This window comes from Rattus norvegicus, chromosome 3 (assembly GCF_036323735.1).
Source record: "Rattus norvegicus strain BN/NHsdMcwi chromosome 3, GRCr8, whole genome shotgun sequence".
Taxonomy (NCBI): domain Eukaryota; kingdom Metazoa; phylum Chordata; class Mammalia; order Rodentia; family Muridae; genus Rattus; species Rattus norvegicus.
The window spans coordinates 173742377-173766881 of record NC_086021.1 but is presented as its reverse complement, the minus strand read 5'-3'; the positions used below and the strand labels follow the sequence as shown (position 1 = coordinate 173766881).

The 24505-nt window shown below is 49.2% G+C and overlaps 2 protein-coding genes across 4 annotated transcripts; one reads left to right on the top strand and one right to left on the bottom strand.

Moving 5' to 3' along the window:
* Positions 1-84: 84 nt before the first annotated feature.
* Positions 85-8565, bottom strand: Wfdc6b (WAP four-disulfide core domain 6B). 2 transcript variants are annotated; one of them, XM_063284322.1, is made up of 4 exons: positions 8313-8565; positions 7123-7254; positions 1486-1656; positions 85-565 (listed from the first exon to the last, which is right to left on the bottom strand). In XM_063284322.1, the coding sequence occupies exons 1-4, from the start codon at positions 8431-8433 to the stop codon at positions 411-413; spliced, it is 579 nt and encodes a 192-aa protein (XP_063140392.1). In that variant the 5' UTR covers positions 8434-8565; the 3' UTR covers positions 85-410. The 2 variants fall into 2 exon arrangements, with proteins under 2 accessions (XP_063140392.1, NP_001399945.1); NM_001413016.1 differs by lacking the exon at positions 85-565 and adding an exon at positions 603-930 and having other exon boundaries at positions 8313-8492.
* On the top strand, positions 7694-24038 carry Wfdc8 (WAP four-disulfide core domain 8). Of its 2 annotated transcripts, NM_001305428.2 has the most exons (9): positions 7694-7938; positions 8058-8220; positions 11863-12178; positions 12276-12384; positions 14850-14990; positions 17278-17445; positions 20206-20346; positions 21070-21212; positions 22657-24038. In NM_001305428.2, the coding sequence occupies exons 3-8, from the start codon at positions 12074-12076 to the stop codon at positions 21207-21209; spliced, it is 804 nt and encodes a 267-aa protein (NP_001292357.2). In that variant the 5' UTR covers positions 7694-7938; positions 8058-8220; positions 11863-12073; the 3' UTR covers positions 21210-21212; positions 22657-24038. The 2 variants fall into 2 exon arrangements, with proteins under 2 accessions (NP_001292357.2, NP_001400645.1); NM_001413716.1 differs by lacking the exon at positions 21070-21212.
* Positions 24039-24505: the final 467 nt, after the last annotated feature.

The following is a 24505-nucleotide window of genomic DNA, read 5'->3' as shown; positions in this document are numbered from 1 at the left end:
TGCTCTGTGACTCAGGGCCAGTCATCATTCAACTGATGTTAGCGTAGTTCCTAGAAGTAGACCCTTGACACACAGACACTAGATTATGCTAATTTGATTCGGTTCTTGTTTTAATAATAGGTCAAGAGTGTTTCATTTGTTTGTTTCTTAGACTAAACAGAGAGTTAGAATAAATTAGACAGAGCAATCTAATGGTTAAAATTCCCATCTGTATTTTATTTCCTGGCTTATGTTTTCCATGGTTACTTATTTTAAAGGATTTTAAAAGAAATCATTGCACTTTGGTCAGGTAAATAATCAACATATGTTATAAATGTTTGATTCCCTTCCTGCTTGCATTTTTCAATAAAGTTCAAAAGCCCAGAAAAAAAAAAGTTGATTGTGAATTGTGTTCTTATTTGAAATACTTTCTAACACAGTGCTAAATATTTTTCAAATGAGCCTCTCAGGTTTAGGGATGCTGGTTCTTCCTTTGCTCGGTTCTTTAGCAGCTTACAATAGACACTGTTATCCTGGCGCACAACTGTGATTTTGCATGCGGAGGGCTGGGAGCTGATATGAACACCTGCAGACAGCAGATGAGTTATTCAGACTCTGAGACATCAGGACTCACGGGATCCTTTACTAGGAGGAAGTAGAGTCTACACAGGAATAAATTTGAACCCTGAAAGTTGAGGTGATAGGGTCCCAGACGGAGAGTGGGTCAAAGGTCGAAGATCATGATGTCTGAGGAGCAGCTGGGTTTGTGGGAAGGGAATAAGCAGATTCTGGGGTTCTGGTTTGGGAACAGCCAAAGTCTCAGTGGCTAAGACTTGGCCGCTGGCAGCCAATCCAGAGCATGTGCTGGGCTCACGGGAAGAAAGCCTCAGATTAGGAGCCAAGACCTGGAGTTTCTTCCAGCTCATCCTTGTCATATCCAGGAAGACATTTCTGCAAGACACAAGGACAAGGATGGACACGCTCGGCTTTATTCACCCTAGGAAACAGATCGTTCAGCTAATGGAAGGGGGATGGGATCCCTTCCACATCCTCTGGCAAACAGGGAAACCAGAGGAGGTGTGAGGGTTCCTATCCCTCAGACTGCATACCTCTGTGGGGAAATTATAGGAGACAGTCACTTGGATGTCTGTCTCCCTAGGGACAACCCTGCCCCCTTCTTCTGTCCCCTGCTTGGGTGCTGGGTTCAGGGTGACCATGCCTTCTGATTGCCACTTTATACCTGTTGCTTCAGTGAGGTGACCATGGCAGGCCTCGTGTCCTCCTCTGGATTAGTCTGGGCAGGGCGCTCCCTACTCCTATTAACTTTGCGCTCCCGTGACTCACCTCAGACTTGTAGGTTCCCTCTGCCTACTGCCTCCCTGCATTCCCTCTATTCCAGGTCCTTCTGTTTTCACCTCCGGTACTGCCCCGGTCTTGGAAAGGACCAATGCTCAGATGGCTGACTAGGCTTAGTAATAATGAAGGTTGGGGACCTATGGCACTTACTGTGTTTCCTTGTGCAAATGGATGTACAGATATCTTTAGATAGGAAGTTGTTGGTGTTCCCTTGGCAACCACCATAGATGAATTGGGTACAGAGGTTAGTCTTTTTGTTATACCACCAGCGTGGGAGGTAGGCCAAGCAGGGGCCAGCATCCTGGGGCAGACTGCATATGTCTGTGGGGAAATCATAGGAGACAGATACTTGGAAGCCTGTGTCCCTAGGGGACAACTCCACCCCCTTCTTCTGTCCATTGCTCTTTTTGTCTAGCTCAGAGCTGTGCTCCCAGTTCAGTGAGAACTGTGACCAGTCACTGGAACCTCTTTGGCCTCAGTTTTCTCGTCTGCAGGATGGTAACACAACGTGCCACCTTGCTTGTTGTGCAGGAGCAGATGCAGCCACTGCACGCAGCTCTCTCATTGCTTCTCAGCATCGAAGCGATGACAGGTTGATGATTTTGCCTCACAAATGTTCCTTCTGTCTTTCCTTTTGCCAGGAATGGTGTCCCCCTCAATTCAAACCTCTCCAGTCTAGTGGATGTCAGGTTCCAGAGTAACTGATCCACTAACTCATGACAAAGTTGTCCCAAACCCCAAATTCCACATCCTCCCTCTCAACAGCTTCTCTCGTTTGATGCTCCTAACACTCATCCTTTCCAGCTCGTGCCTGAAAGTCACCATGGCCTCCTGTCACCATGGCCTCCTGTCACCATGCCCTCCTGTCTCCATGTCCTCCTGTCTCCATGTCCTCCTGTCTCCATGTCCTGTCACCATGACCTCCTGTCACCATGCCCTCCTGTCTCCATGTCCTCCTGTCTCCATGTCCCCCTGTCACTATTGCCTCCTGTCTCCATGACCTCCTGTCTCCATGTCCTCCTGTCTCCATGTCCTCCTGTCACCATGCCCTCCTGTCACCATGCCCTCCTGTCTCCATGACCTCCTGTCTCCATGTCCCCCTGTCACTATTGCCTCCTGTCTCCATGACCCCCTGTCTCCATGACCTCCTGTCTCCATGGCCTCCTGTCTCCATGTCCTCCTGTCACCATGTCCTCCTGTCACCATGTCCTCCTGTCTCCATGGCCTCCTGTCTCCATGTCCCCCTATCACGATGGCCTCCTGTCTCCATGTCCTCCTGTCACCATGTCCTCCTGTCACCATGTCCTCCTGTCTCCATGTCCCCCTGTCACTATTGCCTCCTGTCACCATGGCCTCCTGTCTCCATGTCCTCCTGTCTCCATGTCCTCCTGTCTCCATGTCCTGTCACCATGACCTCCTGTCACCATGCCCTCCTGTCTCCATGTCCTCCTGTCTCCATGTCCCCCTGTCACTATTGCCTCCTGTCTCCATGACCTCCTGTCTCCATGTCCTCCTGTCTCCATGTCCTCCTGTCACCATGCCCTCCTGTCACCATGCCCTCCTGTCTCCATGTCCTCCTGTCTCCATGTCCCCCTGTCACTATTGCCTCCTGTCTCCATGACCTCCTGTCTCCATGACCTCCTGTCACCATGTCCTCCTGTCTCCATGTCCTCCTGTCACCATGTCCTCCTGTCACCATGTCCTCCTGTCTCCATGACCTCCTGTCTCCATGTCCTCCTGTCTCCATGTCCTCCTGTCACCATTTCCTCCTGTCTCCATGGCCTCCTGTCTCCGTGGCCTCCTGTCTCCATGGCCTCCTGTCTCCATGGCCTTCACACCTGCTCAATGCTGGAGCTGCTCTTGCTAACAAGGCACACTGCTATTTATCCTTCAAAACCCTTTCTGTCGTCAGCTATGGGTCACCTACATTTAACTCAATCACCTGCATGGCTACCCATCTACATGTGCGTCTGCATGATATCCCAGCACTTGGGAGGCTGAGGCAGGGGGATGGCAGTAATTTCAAGGCTGCCCTGAGCTATATGGAAGTTCTTCCAATATCAAAGCACTCACAGGTGTCAATGTCTTTCTGACACCGCCTAGCTCCACTCTTTCTTTTTTTTTTTTTTTTTTTGGTTCTTTTTCTCGGAGCTGGGGACCGAACCCAGGGCCTTGCGCTTCCTAGGCAAGCGCTCTACCACTGAGCTAAATCCCCAGTCCCCTAGCTCCACTCTTTACCCCATGATTTTCCTGTGTGCTTTTTAATGTCTGGGATGCAGATTTATCCTGGGCTTGTTCCTATTTTCTGATGGCTTCAGAACATGAAGCCTTACCCTGGCACAGCAGTTCTGAGCCTTTCATTTGCCAAGAATGGATGGTTCAGGAACATTCTTAGGAAAAAAGAGAGAGATCCCAAACTAAAGCATTTAATGGACAACTGATTTACACACTATTAAACCCTAGGACAAACCTACAAGTTTATCTATTAAAGTGCTGGCCGTGGGCTGTGGCATTCCTACATCTCGTACAGTTCTCATTATGCAATTAGGGAAGACGAGGCCTGGAGAGGTGAAGCGGCTCTCCTGATGTCACATAGCTGGCGAGGGAGTTAAACGTACGTGACCCAGCAGGTGTGCTAGTGCACACTTAGAATCCCAGACAGCATGAGGCTGAGGCAGGAGAATGTCAAAGTTGAGATCAGCCTCGTCTCCCAGTGATTCCCTCATTCAACAACCAGAATCCAAGCAGACCAGAGCCAGGGGTTGGATCACGGGGAGCATCAAGGCCCTCCCAGCTCCCTCCTCCATCCAGCCTCACCTACTCCACTTGGCAGCATTTCCAGGCCTGATCATGGCCCCATATCCCAGGGCCTTCCCATTAGCACTTGTGGGTGTCTGTCAAGCTACTGCTTTGGTATCTGCGTGCAAACCACCCTCAGTTCCCAAGGCCTGTGTGCCTCTCCCAGGAGAAGCTTTCCTGCCCATACTGAGTGGGCAGAGCCCCTCAGGGCGATATGAGCACCCAAATACTTGTTGACTGGTAAAACTGGCTGAATAATTTTGATGGTCTTTTGTAGGACTCAAGGATGTGACAGAGAGAACAAAGTACAGGAGGCCAGAGGTTATCAGAGAGGACAGAGGCCTGGACAAACAAACCAGGAGACACCACACACCTGCCCCATGTTACACCCACACCTGTCCCGTGTTACACCCACACCTGCCCCATGTTACACCCACACCTGCCCCGTGTTACACACACACCTGCCCCATGTTACACACACACCTGCCCCATGTTACACACACACCTGCCCCATGTTACACACACATCTGCCCCATGTTACACACACCTGCCCCGTGTTACACACACCTGCCCCGTGTTACACACACCTGCCCCGTGTTACACACACACCTGCCCCGTGTTACACACACACCTGCCCCATGATACACACACATCTGCCCCATGTTACACCCACACCTGCCCCATGCTACACCCACACCTGCCCCATGTCACACACACACCTGCACCATGTTACACACACCTGCCCCGTGTTACACACACACCTGCCCCATGATACACCCACACCTGCCTCATGCTACACACACACACCTGCCCCATGATACACACACACCTGCCCCATGTTACACCCACACCTGCCTCATGTTACACACACACCTGCCCCATGTTACACACACACCTGCCCCGTGTTACACTCACACCTGCCCCATGTTACACACACCTGCCCCATGATACACCCACACCTGCCCCATGTCACACATACACCTGCCCCATGTCACACACACACCTGCCCCATGTCACACACACACCTGCCCCATGTTACACCCACACCTGCCCCATGTTACACACACACCTGCCCCATGTTACACACACACCTGCCCCATGATACACACACACCTGCCCCATGTTACACACACCTGCCCCATGTTACACACACACCTGCCCCATGTTACACACACACCTGCCCCATGATACACACACACCTGCGTCATGTTACACACACACCTGCCCCATGTTACACACACACCTGCCCCATGTTACACCCACACCTGCGTCATGTTACACAAACACCTGCCCCATGATACACACACACCTGCCCCATGTTACACCCACACCTGCCTCATGCTACACACACACCTGCCCCGTGTTACACTCACACCTGCCCCATGTTACACACACCTGCCCCATGTTACACCCACACCTGCCCCATGTTACACACACACCTGCCGCATGTTATACACACACCTGCCCCATGATACACACACACCTGCCCCATGTTACACACACCTGCCCCATGTTACACAAACACCTGCCCCATGCTACACCCACACCTGCCCCATGTCACACACACACCTGCCCCATGTTACACACACACCTGCCCCATGTTACACCCACACCTGCCCCATGTTACACACACACCTGCCCCATGTCACACACACACCTGCATCATGTTACACACACACCTGCCCCATGTCACACCCACACCTGCGTCATGTTACACAAACACCTGCCCCATGTTACAGCCACACCTGCCTCATGCTGCACACACACCTGCCCCACGATACACCCACACCTGCCCCATGTTACACCCACACCTGCCCCATGCTACACCCACACCTGCCCCATGCTACACCCACACCTGCCTCATGCTACACACACACCTGCCTCATGCTACACACACACCTGCCCCATGATACACCCACGCCTGCCCCATGTTACACCCACACCTTCCCCGTGTTACACACACACCTGCCCCGTGATACACCCACACCTGCCCCGTGTTACACCCACACCTGCCTCATGTTACACCCACACCTGCCCCATGTTACACCCACACCTGCCCCATTTTACACCCACACCTGCCCCATGTTACACCCACACCTGCCCCATGATACACCCACACCTGCCCCATGTCACACACACACCTGCCCCATGTTACACCCACACCTGCCCCATGCTACACCCACACCTGCCCCATGTCACACCCACACCTGCCCCATGTTACACACACCTGCCCCATGTTACATACACACCTGCCCCATGTTACATACACACCTGCCCCATGATACACAGACACCTGCCCCATGTTACACACACCTGCCTCATGTTACACACAGACCTGCCCCATGTTACACCCACACCCGCCCTATGTTATACATATACCTGCCACATGTTACACACTCAACTGCCTTATGTTACACACACATCTGCCTCATGATATCATACAGCCGGACATCAACAGGTGTTGGATGAGTCTTTCATAGCTACTGGGCATCTCAGTACAGTACCACAGAGCAGCCAAGGGATCAAATGATCCAGTACCTCTCTTCATCTTGTGAAAGAGAAAACTGAGTCCAAAATGGAAAATCCAGGGCTGGATCAATGTCTTACTTTTAAGAGCACTTCCTGTCCTTCCAGAGGACCTGGGTTCAGTTCCTAGCATCCACATGGCCGCTCACAACCATTTGTATTACCAATTTTAGAACATATGATGCCCTCTTCTCTCCTCCATAGGAACTGTATGGACGTGGTGTATACGGTGTTCATGCAGGTAAACATTTATACACAGAAAACGATCATTTTTAAAAGAAAAAGTGATATTGTTCGCTTCAGATATTTGAATGGAAGAAAAATTACCAAGGACACTCTCCCCACCCAGTGATGCCATCACTCAGATACCATGAGACTCTGGGTCACACACGAAACCTCGGTGACCCAGAAGGCTTGCCAGTGCCAGAGCAGGAGGGCAGGAGCAGGGGCCGAGACAGGTACCTTCGTTGAGGTCCAAGCATTTCTTCCCACAGGCGAACATGCAGCACCTTTGCTTTTCTGGGCACTGTTTGTGTCGTGAACACTGGCTTCTTTCTTCAAAGTCACACTTTATTTTATACTTTGGACATGTTTCTATAGGAGGAGAATATGTGGTCCTGTGAGGTGTTGAAGGAGATACTGTTCTTCCTTCCCAGTCCCAGGGCACCCCTGCAGAGTTCAGAAAGCCTATTTGTCCCTCACCTGTCACTAGGAGAAGGCAATCCTCAGCAGCTCAGGGTTTCACAACACTGGCCACATCTCCAACTGTAGTGACTCTGGCATCTAATTTCTAGTAACTTCTCTATCCCTCTCTCTACAACCTGTAAGATTCCCTGGAGGGACCCACCCCTTTGGGATCGTTCTGAGCATTTGGTTTTGTCCTTGGTTGGCCCCATGTGTCTCTCAATGTTTGCTGAGATTGTCGCTTTGAAGGTTAATGTGACAACGTTTGAAAAACCTTGGTCAAGGTGTCTGGATTAAAATGAGCAGTGATTCATACTGAGGAAGTGCTTCCGGGGCACTTGGCCATTCCCCTCACTCCTCAGTACACAATTATGGGTGGGCCTGGTCAGTGTTGCCCGCACAGAACAGAGGACCCAGAGCATGGGGAGGCTCCATGGACTCATGCAGAGTCACACAACTCCTGAAGAGTGGACCCAGAATTTGCACCTGTCACGTGACCTCCTAAGCACCCACTTTCTGCTGCTGCCTTCTAGTGCTCAGAATCTCCATGCTCCATCACCCGGAGGGACTCCTGCTCTTTAGCACACAGGGAAGGTCTCTGTGACACAGGAAAGCTTTGGGGAGCTGCAGTGGGCAGGTTTTGGAGCGGATGGGGTGGTGCTAGGAATCGCTGGTCCTTCAGTGGAAATCCCTTTGGCTGTTTAATCCTCAAGGTCCATTTAATGTGCACTAGTCCCAGCACCTCCATGAAGAATTCTTTATAACAGTGGGGAGCCAACCACCGCAGACCGAGGACCTGTGTTCAGCCAGGCCATCTTTCCAGGATATGGAGAAACCCTGACTCCAAACATCACCCCACCCAGGCTCCCGGGCAAGGTGAGGGAGACACTGTCACCTGCAGTGTGCGTTTGTTCTCTAACCCCATCACGTTTCCTCTCTCCATGCTAAGACCTGGACCCAGTACTTACTGAAAAATAACCCCTCTGTCAGCTGAGGTTTCTGGATGCTCCACAGGAAGATGAGGGGGACCAGGAATGGCAGAAGCCCCCAGTGTCTCATTTTGGGAAGCTGTAACCTGTTGGCAGGCATTGAACCAGGAGGGGCTGGTCTGCGGCTCTGGCCTCTGCTCTGTGTCCCAACAGTCCAGGAAGCAGCTCTGGACTTGAGCCAGCTACGTTCCCTCCCCAGAGGCCATCAGTGGACGAGCTGTACCCATGGTGCAAACTGTGGGGGAAAGGGATCTGCCATGCTGGTCTGAGCCTCTGCAAGCAATGGTTCTTGGGCTGTGGCTTACTAGGGAGAGGGGCAGAATTGCTTGGGGTCTTCTAGAATCTCATAGCAAAGCTGTATGAATTCCAGAACCTTCCTCTTCCCCGGGGCAAATGGGGGTTTGGAAATACCTTGCTCCTTTTTCTTTGTGATTCCTCTCCTCTTTTTTTTCCCCCTCCAGACCTTCTTTCCCCTCCATTCTTTTCTCCCTTTTCTTCTTTCTTCCTTCCCTCTTCCTCTTTCCTTTCTGCTCTCCACCCCTCGTTTTTTCTTGAGACAGGGTCTCATCTCTCCCAGGCTGGTCTCAGACTTGCTATGCAGTAGAAGTTACTGATCCATCCACACCCACCTGCACTGTACCCGGATCACAGGTCTGCATCGCCTCACCCACTGTATGTGGGGCTGGGGGTGGAATCAGGGCTTCACACACGCTGGGCAAGCAATGGACCGATTGAGCTGTGTACACACCGTCCCGGCCACTGATTCTTCTCGTCTCTAATTATCTGTGGGCTAATTATCTGTGGATTTGAACCCGTGCCTCCCCTTTCTCCTTTTCAATGTCTCTGTCTCGGTCTCTCTCTCCTTCAACTCCCTGTGGATGTTCCCTCTCTTGTCTTTGGCCCAGACTTCATCTAAGTCACCCCCGAGGGTAGAGACTGTTAGGTGGGCATGAACCCACGATTCCCAGTGAGCATCAGGCCAGGAGATGGCACCTCTAAGGCAGGAGAGAGAGGGAAGCCCAGAGCCTCTGTTCCAAGTGCAGGTTAGCAGGGGCCACGAGAAGCCATGGCTCAGTGAGCTGCAGGAGGGACTGAAAGTGTCTCTCTGATTGCTCTGGAATATTCCCTCAGCTTAAATCCTGAAGCATTAGTGAGTGAGCAAGTGCAGTGTGGACACAATGTGAGCCATGCAAGGGTAAACTGAGGCAAGGACTGCTGGCTGCAGCCATGTACACTTGATTCACCCATCTGCACCTGCAAGAGACAACTGCACGGGCGGGCATCCACTTTGAGGGACTGCTGGATTTCCTCCAGATAACATCGACCATTTTCAGGGCAACAGTTTCAGTTTTGTAGCACATTCACAAGGTCCTGAGTCATATCTGCTGTTTCTGAAATGTTATGTATCTCCCCAGCTGTAAACCCTGTTTCATGAGCAATCACTTTCTAGTCTCCTCCAACCCACTCCAGCCCCTGAGACTGCTTCCCACCCTGTAGAATTCCCTGCTGCCCCTTTCTTTGCCTGTGCTGGGTCTTCAGTCCGGGGCCTCACACAAATGCTCTACCTCTGAGCTACATTCCTAGCCCTCTCTTTCTTTTCTTTTTTTTATTTTTTATTTTTTAAAGATTTATTTAGTTTTATTTATGTGAATACACTGTTGCTCTCTTCAGACACATCAGAAGAGGGCATCAGATCCAATTACAGATGGTTGTGAGCCACCATGTGGTTGCTGGGAATTGAACTCGGGGCCTCTGGAAGAGCAGTCTGTGCTCTTAACTGCTGAGCCATCTCTCCAGCAAGCACTGTGCTCTCTTATCTGCTGAGTTACCTCTCCAATCCAGTCTTAAGGCATCTTGACAAATAAACGCTTTCCACTTAAAATAGCCTCACTCTGTGGTAAAGCTGCCCCCACCCCCCAAACACCACACAGAAGGACTTGTTGAGTAAGCAGTAAATAATTGTAATATATGCACATTCCTTGTATGCATAATAATGTATGTGCCATAGTACCATATAACCATGGTCCAAGAGATGGACACGGGTTAAAACTGCAATTATAAACCCTCTACTATGTTTTGGAGGACTCTAGCTAGATCTGCGTTTTCCCATTATGCTTACCCTGGGAACTCTCCTTTTTAATGGCTGGCTAGATGCTAATCTGAACAATTCATTCTCAAGACTGGATCAATAGAGATTAACAAGTTAAAAAAAATTTTTTTTTTGGTTCTTTTTTTTCGGAGCTGGGGACCGAACCCAGGGCCTTGCCCTTCCTAGGTAAGCGCTCTACCACTGAGCTAAATCCCCAGCCCCACAAGTTAAATTTTAAACCATGACACTAGCTTAAGTGTCTGGCCTCAGCCTTCTGAGGAGCCTCGCAGTCTGACTGGGGGACTTGAGCTAAGGAAGAAGGGAGCACAGTTGACACTGACTGCTGCCATTTGCTCCCTGGCAAGTGTGTATTGGGGCATGCCTAATCAGACAACTGATCAATTCTCCTGGAGGTTTAGGTAAAGCTAAAAGTAACTGAGCTGAGACCACACAGCCGGTAACAGGGGTGAGCCCAGGAAAACAGTCCAACGCCAAACATAAGCTTTGTGCCATGCTGTCTTGATTCTATAATAACAGACCAGATTTTCTTGCCATGACATTCACATTCCCATAACAAGGCTGCTACGCTAGCTATGTTTTCCCATTCTCTGGAAGAGGAAAACTGAGGATCCAACTTACGCTATAGGGTGTAAGTAAGCAAGAGAAGGCCAAAATCACAATTATTGATTTGGGGTTAGCATTCCTATTTTGGAAAAAGTCCAGGTGCTGCTGTCTTTGTTAGCTGGAGGACATCGGGGTTCTTTTGAAGGTGGAGAAGGGGGTGGCAGCTTCTACAAATTGTCATACAGTTGCTTCAAGAGCTCCAAGAGAGACGCTCCAAGGCATGGTCCTAGCTCCTTGGGCTCTGAAAGTCCAGTAGGATTCATCCCAGTATTTGATGCATGAAGACATCCTCTTTTCCCTCTCCCTCCTTCTCACTGCTTCTGAAATGTGTTTGCCTAGAGGAAGCTACAGACATCACAGGGTCGTCTCATCTTGAAATAAAAACCTATGCGGAGGCCCTGCCTCAGCAGGTAAGGGCTCCTTCCTGAGTTCTATCCCTACTATCCACAGTGGAACAAGAGACAGACTCCCAAGAGTTGTCCTCTGGTCTCCACGTGTGAACTGTGATATGCTCACACACAGACACACAGACACACACACACACACTAAAAACATATGTGTGGCATGAACAAACCAGCACTTGAAAGGGAACAGTCTGTCTACTGTCTATCAGGTTGTCTCGATGAATCATAAGATCTCAGAGTTCTATGGAGCCAGAAGAAATAAGAAATAGCAGGTCAATAGGTCGTGTTTGTTTGTGTGTGTGTGTGTGTGTGTGTGTGTGTGTGTGTGTATCTATGTGTCTGTGTGTCTCTGTATATATGCATGTGTGCCTTCGTGATTCTAAGACACCAAAATCCTTTAATGTCTGCCCAGGTCTCCAGGCAATCTCCATTCCTGTCGTCAGTGGAGCAGAGCAAAGGCCTTGCTGAATTGTGTCTGAAGTTGCTTCAGACAGAAGCCCAGGAAAGTCACCTTGGAACTGTTCCAAATGGAGCCCTGTGATGATTCAAGTGTGACTTCTTACCCAGGAGTGACACAGTGGGGAAGTGACCAAGGAGGACCAGACGCAGCACCATGACCAAGTATGGGGTGCCACGGAGAGTCCTGGGGTGACCGTCTCAGACCCGCCTTAACTTGCCGCCTCAGACAGATCCCTTCTTGCTTCGAGCTCTGTTTTCTCATCCATGACGTAAGTGGGGCTGGGGACCCTCCCTAAGACATGTCTGCATAGACTGCTCCTCCCCTCCAGATGAGCCTAACTCATGTCCTGTCCTCTGCTCACACAGGCACTGTCCCTCTCTGGCCCAGCCAGCTCCTGGCGGAGTGGAGCTCTCGTGCTGTTTCTCTTCCTCTCCTTGGATCAGACCTCAGCGTCATATACCGCCAAGATCAAACGTGCGTCCACCCTGCTAAGCCATTCTTCCTGGGCAGTGCTCTTGGGGACCAAGGGCTAGGATTGTTTGGCATTGCTGGATTCAGGGTCGCAGAGAGCTACCTCTGTTTACCAGTTGGTGGCTTCCTTCACCTGTTTACCCAAATTATTTCCTTAGGTTTCCTCAATATGTGTCTTTTCTTTTCTTTTTCTTTTTCTTTTTCTTTTTTTTTTTTTTTGACTTAACTACTCATTGGGTGTGAGACTGAAAGAAGAAAAAGCAAGCAATGGCAGGAAGCCAGGCATGAGAGAGAGAGAGAGAGAGAGAGAAGAATGGGGGGGGATTAAAGAAACAGAATTGACCCAAACCCTGGTTGGATTGATATCTGGGCTGTGGGGAGCAGAGAAAACCCTTTCTTCAGTGCTTTCTATGATGGGGTTGTTGCTGTGTCGAAGATCAGGATGGGGAACAGAGAGGGGGGGACAACATGCTCTTTAGGCCTGGAAGACTCTGGTTCTGTCTTAAACACATTGAAACAAGCGCTCTCGAGAGCCTCTTGGATGACTTTTCCTCAGGTAACTGTACACAAAGGTCTTCAGCTCGGAAGAGAGGGTGGGCTTGGGGGAGAGACGTCTGAACTAGTCAGAATCGTGGGAAAGGATGTGTTAAGCCAGAAGGAATTCGGGAAGCTCTGGAGACACCTGAGATCAGGAAGAGTCCCTGGTGCATAAACAAAAGGTAAATGGCTAAGAAGAGTCTTCCATGGAGGACAGAGGCCTCAAATGACAGGGTAACGAGGTGGGCAGAACACACAATAACAAGCCTACACTGAGGCTGAAGTGCCCCTGGGAAGCAGGAGGGAGGCTGGAGTCAACACTAGAGAGATGGGGGCCTGGACTTTATAATTTGGAAGCTCCCGTGTGTTGATCACCGTGAGGTGATTCTACACTATTTGCCTAGGATATCTCTGAAACTCAGACTCACCTAGCCCTTACATAATGGAGATTCATAGTCCATGGTTTCTGAACGATTCACAGACGATGAGGTCCAGGTGGGAGCAAGGCCATCCTCGCTCCGTACCTGATAACTCGGGACTGGGCTCCTGAAGTGAGCCTTGTAAGGCCCAGACTCCACCTAATCCACGCCATGTTATCCTAGCTGATCTCTGAACTTACAAAGCCAGGGAACTGGCACTGACGCGTGGACCTTCTCCTTCTAAAGTTGCGTAGTTCCAAAACCCAAGAAGATCTGCACTCTGAGATTAAACCCTGATCATGCGTGCTCAGTTCAGAGCCAAGGAAGACTGTATTAGCTGTTTGCTGATATGGAACCTCTATCAGGAGGTCAGAAATCTGGTGTGGGTCATCTACATTTTCCTCTCAGATTCGTACCAGGCTAAGAGCAAAGTGCCAGCCGGGGCTGCTGTTCTCATCTGGGTCCTCTTCTCAGGTCACTTGTAGTGTAATGGTTCTCTTATAACTGTAGGTCTGGGGCTTTTGTTTCTATAGTGAAGCCAGCTTCTAGAAGCCATCCGCCATGGTCAAAGCTGCTGAGGTAACCTGTCGGAGCCTTCCCACAGTTTGAATCTCTCTAACTTCTCTACCAACCACGAAATCCTGCTTTTAAGAGATCCTGTTGATAGGGCTTGGGCTGTGCCTATGAGGTCCCTCTTAGCAGTGCCCCAGTTGGTTCAATGACAGCAGTACTGAGGAACGGCTTTAGAATTCTGGCTACCACAAACCATGAAGCCTAGAACTCATGCCATGGCCTTCAAAGTGAGGATGCGACCTTATATGCTGCCCAGGGCCCAGCACTGTAGGGCATGTACCGTGGGCACCATCCCAAGAAATTTCAACAAGCAGGCTCTGCAGACTCTGAGGTAGGGACCGCCACTCTCATCTTTCAGCTGGCAAACCTGTGACTCTGACAATAAAATATGGTGTTCAAATATTATTTGTCCAGCTAATGTTGGAGCTGGGCTGTCAAGACCAGATCGGTCTGACTGCACTTCCTTCCTCTGCCCCACACACACCATGTCTTTCCCTCCTACAGTCACTAACTCAGAAAGCCCTGTAACGGAACCCAGACTGGTCCTGAGCTCACACAAGATGTCAGGGACCAAAGTCGGGACTCCTGGCTCCTCCACTGCCTCTCCTCCTCCTCTTGTGTCCTCTGCTGACTGTGGTGCAGGAGGCAGAGGAATTGGGCACTAGAGTCATCAGCTTACACAGAAATAGCTCTTCTGTTTAAGACACACGGCCATGTCTGTGCCTAGTCACGCGCTTTGGAACCCAAGATGGCTTCCCTTTGGTTATCTGAGCACATGAAGCACGCAGAGCGACAGCTGTGGCTGCTAGGCATAGGCAAGGGAGGACCTGAGCGTCGGAGGTCGATGAAAAAGCTGAGCTCGTCACAGCTCGCCTCTGCCTTGGAGGAAAGGGGCTGAAATGCTTGAGGATGTGAGCTTGGCTGTTTCTTTCTTTGCAGAAAAAGTGGGAGAGTGTCCTAGGAAGCGGCTGGACTGCAGAAACGGGATTTTGAGCTCGTGCAAAACAGACTTCAACTGTGAGGCGCATTTCAAGTGTTGTCACTTTGCCTGCGGGAGACTGTGCATGGACCCTTATGAAGGTACTGGCATCCAGCGGGGAGGCCCAGGGACGCTTTAAGGCTGCCCACTTCTTACCATGTCCAGAACTAGTTGAACAAGCCTCTTAGAAGACCAGACCAAAAGGCCAGAGTTTATACCCTTCTCATTCTGTAATTCAACCCTCTGCCTTTAAGTCCAAGTCCAGGCAGAGTGGACACCAAGGTGGAGTGGACACGAAGTAGTTGATATTGACACTAAATTTCTTCTTTACGACATTCGATCCTTCATAGATATCTAGTGCCTACTTGATGTTCACTATGCGTAAGGCTGTTATTTGCAAAATCAAACTTCATTCAAATTGTCGTTTGAGAAATGAAGCAGACCTCAAACCAGATGCTTGAATCATTTTGTACTCTTTGGCCTTTAAAAGGGTTTCCTGGAATTCCCAAATAGTCAGCATTCTGAATGTCAAGGACCAAACATTTAATAGAGAATTCACTAATTTCTTTCTTAATTTCACACCTAATTAATATATTAAGATAGGGGCCAGGCATAAAGGCACATAAGGTCTTTAACCCTAGCACTTAAGAGGCAAAGACAGGTGGATCTTTGATTTCTAGGTCAGCCTGGTCTACATAGAGACTTTGTTTAAACACACACACACACACACACGAGAGAGAGAGAGAGAGAGAGAGAGAGAGAGAGAGAGAGAGAGAGAGAGAGAGATGGGGGGGTGGGGAGAGAATGAAGTGACGGTTCCTATCACACGGGGACCATGAAGAGAGCCACGGAAGCAGAGGCTTGGTTGGATGGACAGACCTGTGAACCTGCTGTCTGCTGTAAGTGCGCTCAGAGGCCAAGCTCCCTGTTAACTCAGAGCCACGTGAGATGGATTTGTGCTTTCTTTGGGCCCAAGACTAACATAAATACACTTTCGTTTATCGCTCATGACTGTCACAGAGAATGCACATCACAGACAACCACGAGGCGTCTAGGTCAGTAAGAATCTGTTTGAGCCTATTACAGGATTCAGGTTTGGGTTGGGTAACTCAGAGAGGACTAGACAAGTAAGGGTTAAGCCTTAAATTGGATATTGTCCAAAAATGGATTCATTTGTGTCTGAACATCTATCTATTGAGGTAGCTCTTATCTCTAACGAGGGCGTAGAGGATGAGGAGAAAGCTGTAATTAGTGGAGGAGTGTTAGCTATTCGCTTTAGCTGGAAGTTGGAAGTCTGGAGCATTCTGTGAGTCTCTGTTATCTTGCTTTTGTTTCTCTTTATCATGATCTTAGAGTAACAACAGTCAGTGAGGGTTGTCCTAGGAGAGGTGTGTGTGTGTGTGTGTGTGTGTGTGTGTGTGTGTGTGTGTGTGTGCTGAGTAAGGAAGCAATGTGACCTCGCCATGTCATATTCAATTTTAGACCTCGGGGACTGTGCTCATTCTCCCGGTATCCCAGGCTCTTTGCTAGGCACTCGGGGTTACAGCTCCTGAGCGCATCTTGCCCTCTCAGAGCTCAAGGCAACGTGGAAGAAAGATTTGCGCCCAAGTGTTTCTGTGTGCTGTTTGTAAAGCGTCTCCCATGAAAAAGGAATGTTCAGGAGAGCTGCGTGGCATCCAGCTCCGATGTAGAGCTAGCACTAGAGCCTACGCCTCTTTAAAGATGTATTTGTATTTTATCTGTGTGGTTGGCGTTCCTGCGTGTAAGTATAAACACCGTGTACGACTACTGCCTGTCAGGGTCAGAAGAGAGTATCAAGTCCCCTGGACCTGGAGTTATACACAGTTGTGTGCCACCAGGTAGGTGCTGAAAAACCTTTTTAAAAAAATGGGGGCCTGGAGAGATGGCTCAAGCAGTCGAAAGCCCTTCTTGCTCTTGCAAGAGACCTGCGTTTAGTTCCAGGAGCTCTGTCTCCCTCTTCTGGCCTCAGACGGTACTGCACACACAGGGTGCACAAACCCCATGAAATCAGACCACTCAATACACATAAAATACAGGGGGTCAGAATTTAAAAGATAAAAAACAAACACCAAAAAAAAAAAAACCCTCCACATGTGTTTATTTTTATCTTGCTGGGGAGGCTGCCATGGCGTGTTTGCGGAAGTCAACAGACAACACGCAGGAGTTGGTTTCTTTCTTCCACCGTGTGGCCCCAGAGATCCATTAGGGTTGGCTTTTATTGGCTGAGGCATCTCCGTGGCCCACCTATGACTCTTTCCCACTGGCTTTTTTTCTGTGAGTGGAGCAGGAACACCGTGAGTTAAGACGCAGGCTCGTGGCTAGGAACTTGACCTCCGGTTTACACTCCGCTGTGCTTCCTCACCTCAGAACCCTGCCTGTTACCCTCGGATGCAGGAAACTGCAAAGACACCTTGACGCACTGGTATTTTGACTCCCAGAAGCATAAGTGCAGAGCCTTTACGTACAGTGGATGCGGTGGGAACTCTAACAACTTCCTCAGCAAAGCGGACTGTCGGAATGCTTGCATGTTTTTTGGTAAGACCTACCTCCCTAGCAGTCAGAGGGCCTCGCTTAACGACACACAGAGTAATGGTAGAGTTATAGTCTCAGGCTTTGAGACCAAGATGCCTTGGGTCCAAACCCTTGCTCTATGGCTGCTGCATGAGGTGCCTTTGGGTAGCTACCTGCATTCGTGACTTTTGGCTGGGCTATAAAATGGGGATGTTAACAGTGTTTACCTAACGGAGTTGCTGTGACTGGAAACCAAGCTAACGTAGACATTGTCAAGCCCGGAGATGAGGGAAAGTTAGCAGATGGGAGGCCTCTGGAAGCCAGGAAGAGTTCCTGTGGGCTGCCCCCTCTACACAAGGAAGGCTTGAGGTCAGAGAATGGTAAGAGGAGGTGACTCTCCAAGCAGTCTCCCTCTTCAAGCTCTCCCTCCTAGTCTTCTGCTGTCTCTGGGCAAACACCTAAACTCCTTGAACTTACTTCCCAGGCTCCCCCTGTCTCCCAAGTAATGCTGAGTAATCTCAGGGTTCTGGCCCCTCCTCTCTCCTGAGCAACTGGGTACCAGCCTCGTACTTTCTCTTCCCAAGGATGGCTTTCCATCGTGCTCTCCTGAATGCTACGATTCTCCATGGCCCTTATTCGAGGGCCTTCCAGGCCTCGATTTCATACCCCAGCTGTGCATGACTTCTCTATTCTTGGTCTCCCACAAACCGCCCAAAATGAGACAATACACATAACGCATTCATAAACATCGGGCCTGTGGAATCTGAGGCCCCGTTCTAACTCTTCAGAGGAAGATGCTTCTCATCACATCAACCCGTTGAGCATCATCCTGAGGAAACACCTTTGAAGGAGGCCCAGATAGGTCAGTTCTAGAACCCCATAGAGGTGGAGACTGGTGGAGGTGAAGCCTATAGACTCGTTCTTCAACGCGATGATCAGTGCTGCTCGCTGCTGCTGGGAGCGGTGTGCTATCTGTGCATCAAACAACCCGGACTGACATCTTACTCCCCTCTGTCTGCTGCAAATCCCTCCAGTTTTGACTCTGGAAGGGCAAGCAGCTCACTAGGTTGTTGGCAGGAGCCTGTGCAGTCAAAAGATATAAAGGCCATGGCATGCTGGCTCTTCACAATGTGGCTCATTAGTGACAAGTGACTGTGGATCTTCAAAATGCATGCTTCAGCCCTGGGAGAACCGCGGTTGACTTCTTGGCACGCTATTTCCACCTTAAGCTTCGTGAGGCAGGTTGAGAAGTATTCTGTCGTCAAACCTTTCTGGTTTTATTTGTTTGGTCTCGTTCTGTAGCCCGGGCCAGTCAGAAACGTGCAGCAATCCTCCTGTCTCAGCCATCCAAATGCTGATTTACAGGTGTGAGCCACCAGACCTGGCTGGCTCTGTCACTAACACTTCGAGGATGAGGAAGCAGAGTTAGGACAATCCTTTTAGTTGCGTGGGAATGAACAGCTGGTAGAGGGTGGAGCCGAAGGTTTAATTTCTCCGCCTTGCTGAGTCTGAACAGCAAAGACAACTTCATAACCCGGCTTTGAAAAGCTAGGGCGGGGCCGGAGGGATGGCTCAGTGGTTAGAGCACCAACTGCTCTTCCAGAGGTCCTGAGTTCAAATCCCAGCAACCACATGGTGGCTCACAACCATCTGTCATGGGATCCGATGTCCTCTTCTGGTGTGTCTGAAGACATCTACAGTATAGTCATAATAATAAATAAATAAATAAAAAAGCTAGGGCCATGTGCTTCCCTTTCAGGAGGGCTCCAAAGAATCACGGAAGAAAGTAGCTGTAAATAACTTTGTAAGTCAAAAAAGTGAGGGACGTATGCTGTTCTATAATCGCAGCCCTTAGGAGGTAGAGGCAGAAGGGTTAAGAGTTCAAGGCTAGTGTTGGCTACACAGCAGGTTGGAGGGCCAGCAAGGGCTACATTAGACTTTATCTCAAAACAATAAAACAGAAACAGAAACAGGAATAAATTAGATTAGGGGAAAAAAACCTTTCATGTCTGAATCTGACCTAAGAAAAAGAAAGGAAGGAAAGAGAGGGAGAGAGAACACGAATGAACTATAGGGTCCCAGAGAGGTAGGTATACATGGCGTTTTCTCCCCATTATTCCTCAAAGGGAAACTGTCATACAATGTCTGCAGAGAGGATGCCCTTACATCCATAGTCGGCAGGAACTCACACATCTACCAAAGCCTAAGTGACTGTCTGTATACCACAAACCTGGAAATGACAGGTGGCTTTATTTCATAGAAAAACTGAGTTTATTGAGAGACAGAACTGGGACTCTTTTAAAATTATGATGGTGGTGGTGGTGGTGGTGATGGTGATGGTGATGGTGGTGGTGAGGGTGGTGGTGATGATGATGATGACGTTGATGTATACAGCATTCTCTGTGAGGACAGCTCCTCACATCTGTCTGAGGAGCTGTCCTCACAATTCTCCCTGCATGTGTGCCTGCAACCCAGAAGAGGGCACCAGATTTCATTATAAATGGTTATAAGCCACCATGCGGTTGCTAGGAATTGAACTCAAGACCTCTGGAAGAGCAGCTCTTAACCACTGAGCCATCTCTCCAGCCCCCAGGAATAGAGTTTTAATGTGGTGGGCTTCTGACTTTAAGACCATTTTCATGCCCTATGTTTTTGTTTCTCCTTGGCCTACTGGAGATGGTCAGGGTGAGCTGATCCGAGGTATAGAAACTCACCCCTGAGGAGAAGAGCTTTCTGAAGGGCAGTGGTGGGATGCTGTAAAGCTCACCTCTGCTCTTGTTCCAGTGAAGAAAGGACAATGCCCACTGTTCCCTTTCCAAATGCGAATGGAGTGCCCAGCCTCCTGTAAGAACGACATGGATTGCCCAGAGAAGGAGAAGTGCTGCGAATCCAGGTGTGGCTTCATCTGTGCCAGAGCCTGGCTAGGTAAGGACTGTGGACAAACCTCTCGGAGGCTATGGGCGAATGCCATGGGTGCCATCTTGTGGTGGCTTCAGTACCCCGTGGAATGGGTTAAGGCAGCATCACAGAACTCACTAGGTGGTCTAGCCTGGTCTAGCCTCAGCCTCCTGAATACAGTACCTGGTTTGAGGTGATCTCAGATGCCCCTTCCCCTAATCTTTAAGATTTCTCAGAAGACTTTTTAAAATGTCCAACCGGAACTCTTATGTTGACCTCTGGACACTTGTGGGGTTCTTCAAAGCCTCTCATGAGTGCAATCATTCTCTGTTTCTCCCCTACCCAACACCCCACCCTAAAAAAAAAAAAAAAAACTTACCTGGATGGTGGTGATGCACACCTTTAATCCCAGCACTCAGGAGGAAGAGACAGGCAGATCTGTGAGTTCAAGGCCAGCCTGGTCGACAGAGTGAGCTTCAGGACAGCCAGGAAACCAGAGAAATCCTTTTTGGGAAAAGCAAAAAGCAAAAAACATCAAAAACCCTTGTTTGTTCTCTGTCTTCATTATTTAGTAACCACAAATTGATGGTGCCCTGTACACACACACACACACACACACACACACACACACACACACACACACACACACAAAGAAATTAAAAATAAATAAAACATTATCAGGGTTTCCAAATTTGTGTCATATTATTTCCAAGGATTTCGAAGTTAACTGTCTGATTTTACTTCACAAAGTCAAAACAGGTTTCTGCCCTCGGAAGCCCATGGTGTGCTCTAAGATCGATAAGCCCAAGTGCCTATGGGACAGTGACTGTCCCCTGGACGAGAAGTGCTGCACGCGCTGTGGACTGAAGTGCTTGGAACCCAGGCACTGAACAGTGAGTGGGAGAAGCACCGTTGTCACAATGATGCATTGTGGGTAACACAAAATAAAGCTGTCACTTCTGCTTTGTACCCAACTACAGTCAGTCACAAATGCCGTTACCATCTAGCCGGTTATGACAAAACTGCTAGGCCTGCTGTGTTCTACACACACACACACACACACACACACACACACACACACACACATGCACTATAGACCACATCCTGATGACTGGAAAAAGATTCAGGAACCTCTCAGCTGGGCTTGATAGCACACATATCCTGCCACTCAGAAGACTGAGGCAGGAGGATTGCTGCTTACTGCCTTGCTTTCTGCAGCTCATTCAGCCTACCTGCTTCCCTTCCCTTCCCTTTCCCCTTCCCTTTCCCCTTCCCTTTCCCCTTCCCTTTCCCCTTCCCTTTCCCCTTCCCTTTCCCCTTCTCCTCCCCCTCCCCCTTTTCCTCCCCTTCCTCTTCCCCTTCTCCTTCCCCTCCTCCTTCCTCTTTCCCTTCCCTTTCCCCTTCCCCTTTCCCTTCCCTTTCCCCTTCTCCTCCTTTTCCCTTCCCCTCTCCTCCCCTTCCCTTCTTTTCCCCTCCCCTCCCCTTCTTTCCCTTTCCCCTTCCTTTCCCCTCCCCTTCCCCTCCCCTTCTCCTTCTCCTCATCTTCCCTTCCCCTATCCCCATTCTTTCCCTTCCCTTCCCTTCCCCTTCTCCTCATCTTCCCTTCCCTTCCCCTATCCCCATTCTTTCCCTTTCCTTCCCCATCCCCATTCTTTCCTCTTCCCTTTCCTTCCTTTCTTCCTTTTATTAGTTTATTATATCCCAACCACAGTTTTTTTAGTCTCTCCCCCTTACTTGACCCCTCCCCATCTACTCCTTCTCCCTTTCCCTTCAAAAAGGGCAGACCTCCCAGAAATATCAATCGAACATGGCATACCAAGTCGCAATATGACTAGGCACCTCCCTTCATATTAAGGACCGGCAAGGCAACCTAGTAGGAGGAACAGAGTCCCAAAAGCAATCTAAGGTGTCAGAAACAGCCCCTGCTCCCTCCTCCCTCTGTTAGGAGTCCCTGCAAAAACACCAAGCTACACAATTATGAAATATATGTAGAGGATCTAGGTCCGCCCTGTGCAGGCCCCCTGGTTGTCAGCTGTCTCCGTGAGCCCCTGTGAGTTCAGGTTTGTGGAGGTTGTAGGTTTTCTTGTGGTGTGCTTGACTTGCAACTTAATCTCAGCACTCAAGAGGCCCATACAGCTCTATGAGTTCCGGGCCAGCCTGGTCTATATGGCAAGATCCAGGCCAGCTGGAGATACATAATGAGAGCTTGTCCCAAATCACAAAGCAAACAAAAATGACAGGGGGAGGGAGGGAGGTGAAGAAGGGAGAGAGAGGAGAGGGAGGGGAGGGAAAGGCTTTACTTAAAAGACTTAAGTTTCTATCCCTCTTTTTATGCAGATTCCTGCTTTCAGCTTGGACAGCAACCAGGAGGAATTATTTCCCTGATAGACAAGAGAGACCCTTTCATCTTTCCAATCACCCTTGGAATGAGGTACACGCAGAAGTCACCCACATGCTTGGTGACACAACTGTCTAGCTGCCACTTCACTTGATGCTCCCTCCACTGCAGCCTCGGAATCTTTGGCTTTGTCCCTGCGGTGTGTGGTGTGCCTGTCTAGAGAGTCCCTGGGCTTTTTAACTCATAGGCCACCACAGAGTGGGCCAGAAGTGCATGGCAGTGCCTGACACACATCCATGCCTCTTGCACAGATGCCTGCCTGTCCTAACAGCTGCAGGTCCTGCACCAGAACATGGAGTGAAGCCCTTCATCGTCCCAAGTTCTAACTCTCCTTACTTTGCACGGTAGAGCCCAACACTTCGGGCACCCAGAGCCCCTGCAGTTTCATCATGGATTCTGCCACACACCACTATCAGACACATGGACCTGACACATATGTCCACACCCCCTTGCCACTAGGTCTGGCTTTCTGCCACCTAGTTCTTCATCTAACACTGTGTGAACGTTTCCTGCCCATTCCTCTATGTATTTAAGCCTTGAATGCTTTTCTACGATTGATCCATTTTTCTGTATATTTCCAAATGCATCCAGGTAAACTGAGGGAGGCAGCAAGGTGTGGCATCTGCAGGGGTCAAAACGTGATGATGTTTGACTGTTTAATTATCTCTTGGTGTTCTCAAGCCAAAAGCTGATGGCCTCTCGAAATTAATTCCTGCTGATAGTAACAGGGGGTTAAGGGGATTAAGAAAAGACACTTAATTACTTGGGCTCTTTACTCTTTGACTCAAGGGCCTCTCGATGGCTAGGCTAGGCCCTCAGAGTTCCTTAACTCTTCATGAGCCAGAATGAAAAGAAGGGATAGAAATGGAGAGGGAGAGAGATGGGGAGAGGGAGAGGGAAAGGGAGGGGGAGGGAGGGAGAGAGAGAGAGAGACTGGATGAAGCAGAAAAGGGCTACACCACAATTGATTGTTGTTCTTGGTCTTTATCCCTTCTCAGGATAATCTATCACATGGTTTCTGAAGCACTTTTACATATTCCTTAAGTTCATAGTAAGTGTAAGGCAAGAGTTCATGTTGATAAGGTTTAGGGAATTAGAGCAGAATTGTTTCCATGAAGACTAGTACCTGACTGAACATCCCTCATTTACTTTCTAGCTCCATCAGTTCATTATAAGTTTAAAGCAATTGTTTTCATGTCACAAGCTTGCACAGTTTTGTCAAGAGACAAGAGACTTATTATTTTGAAGTCTTGTAACTGGTCTATAATCTTTTTATTTTTTTTGTCCTTGCACCTACAATAAATTGTCCATTCCCAGTTTATGACCTTTAGTCACCAAATAGTAGCCTCATTCCTAAGCTAGAAGAAATGTTCTCCTTGATTGTAAATTTGTTCTAAACTTACTTTCTTTTCCTAATGCAACTAGCCTGTGATGTATGAAAGTTTACAGAGCTCCATTCACAGCTTTTGTCTTACAGGGTGGTTGAAGTTACTTGTATCAATTTAAGAGTTCTATAAAATCATTATCAGGGATTATGAAATCATCAATTTGTCTACACAGCATTGCTACATGACAGTACATCTTCATCTTCATGTTGACCTGCAGGAAATTTTCCCAGTAGGGTGTGCTAATGCCTAAGAATCATAAGCTATGTAACAGTGGCAGGAAAGGTGTGTCAGCAGCGAGAAGCAATCCTGAGATGAAGTCTCTGGGGACTTTGCCTCCAGAGCTCATCCGTCGCACCCATGCAAAATGGTGGGACATCTCCAGAAAACTCACTTGCCATAG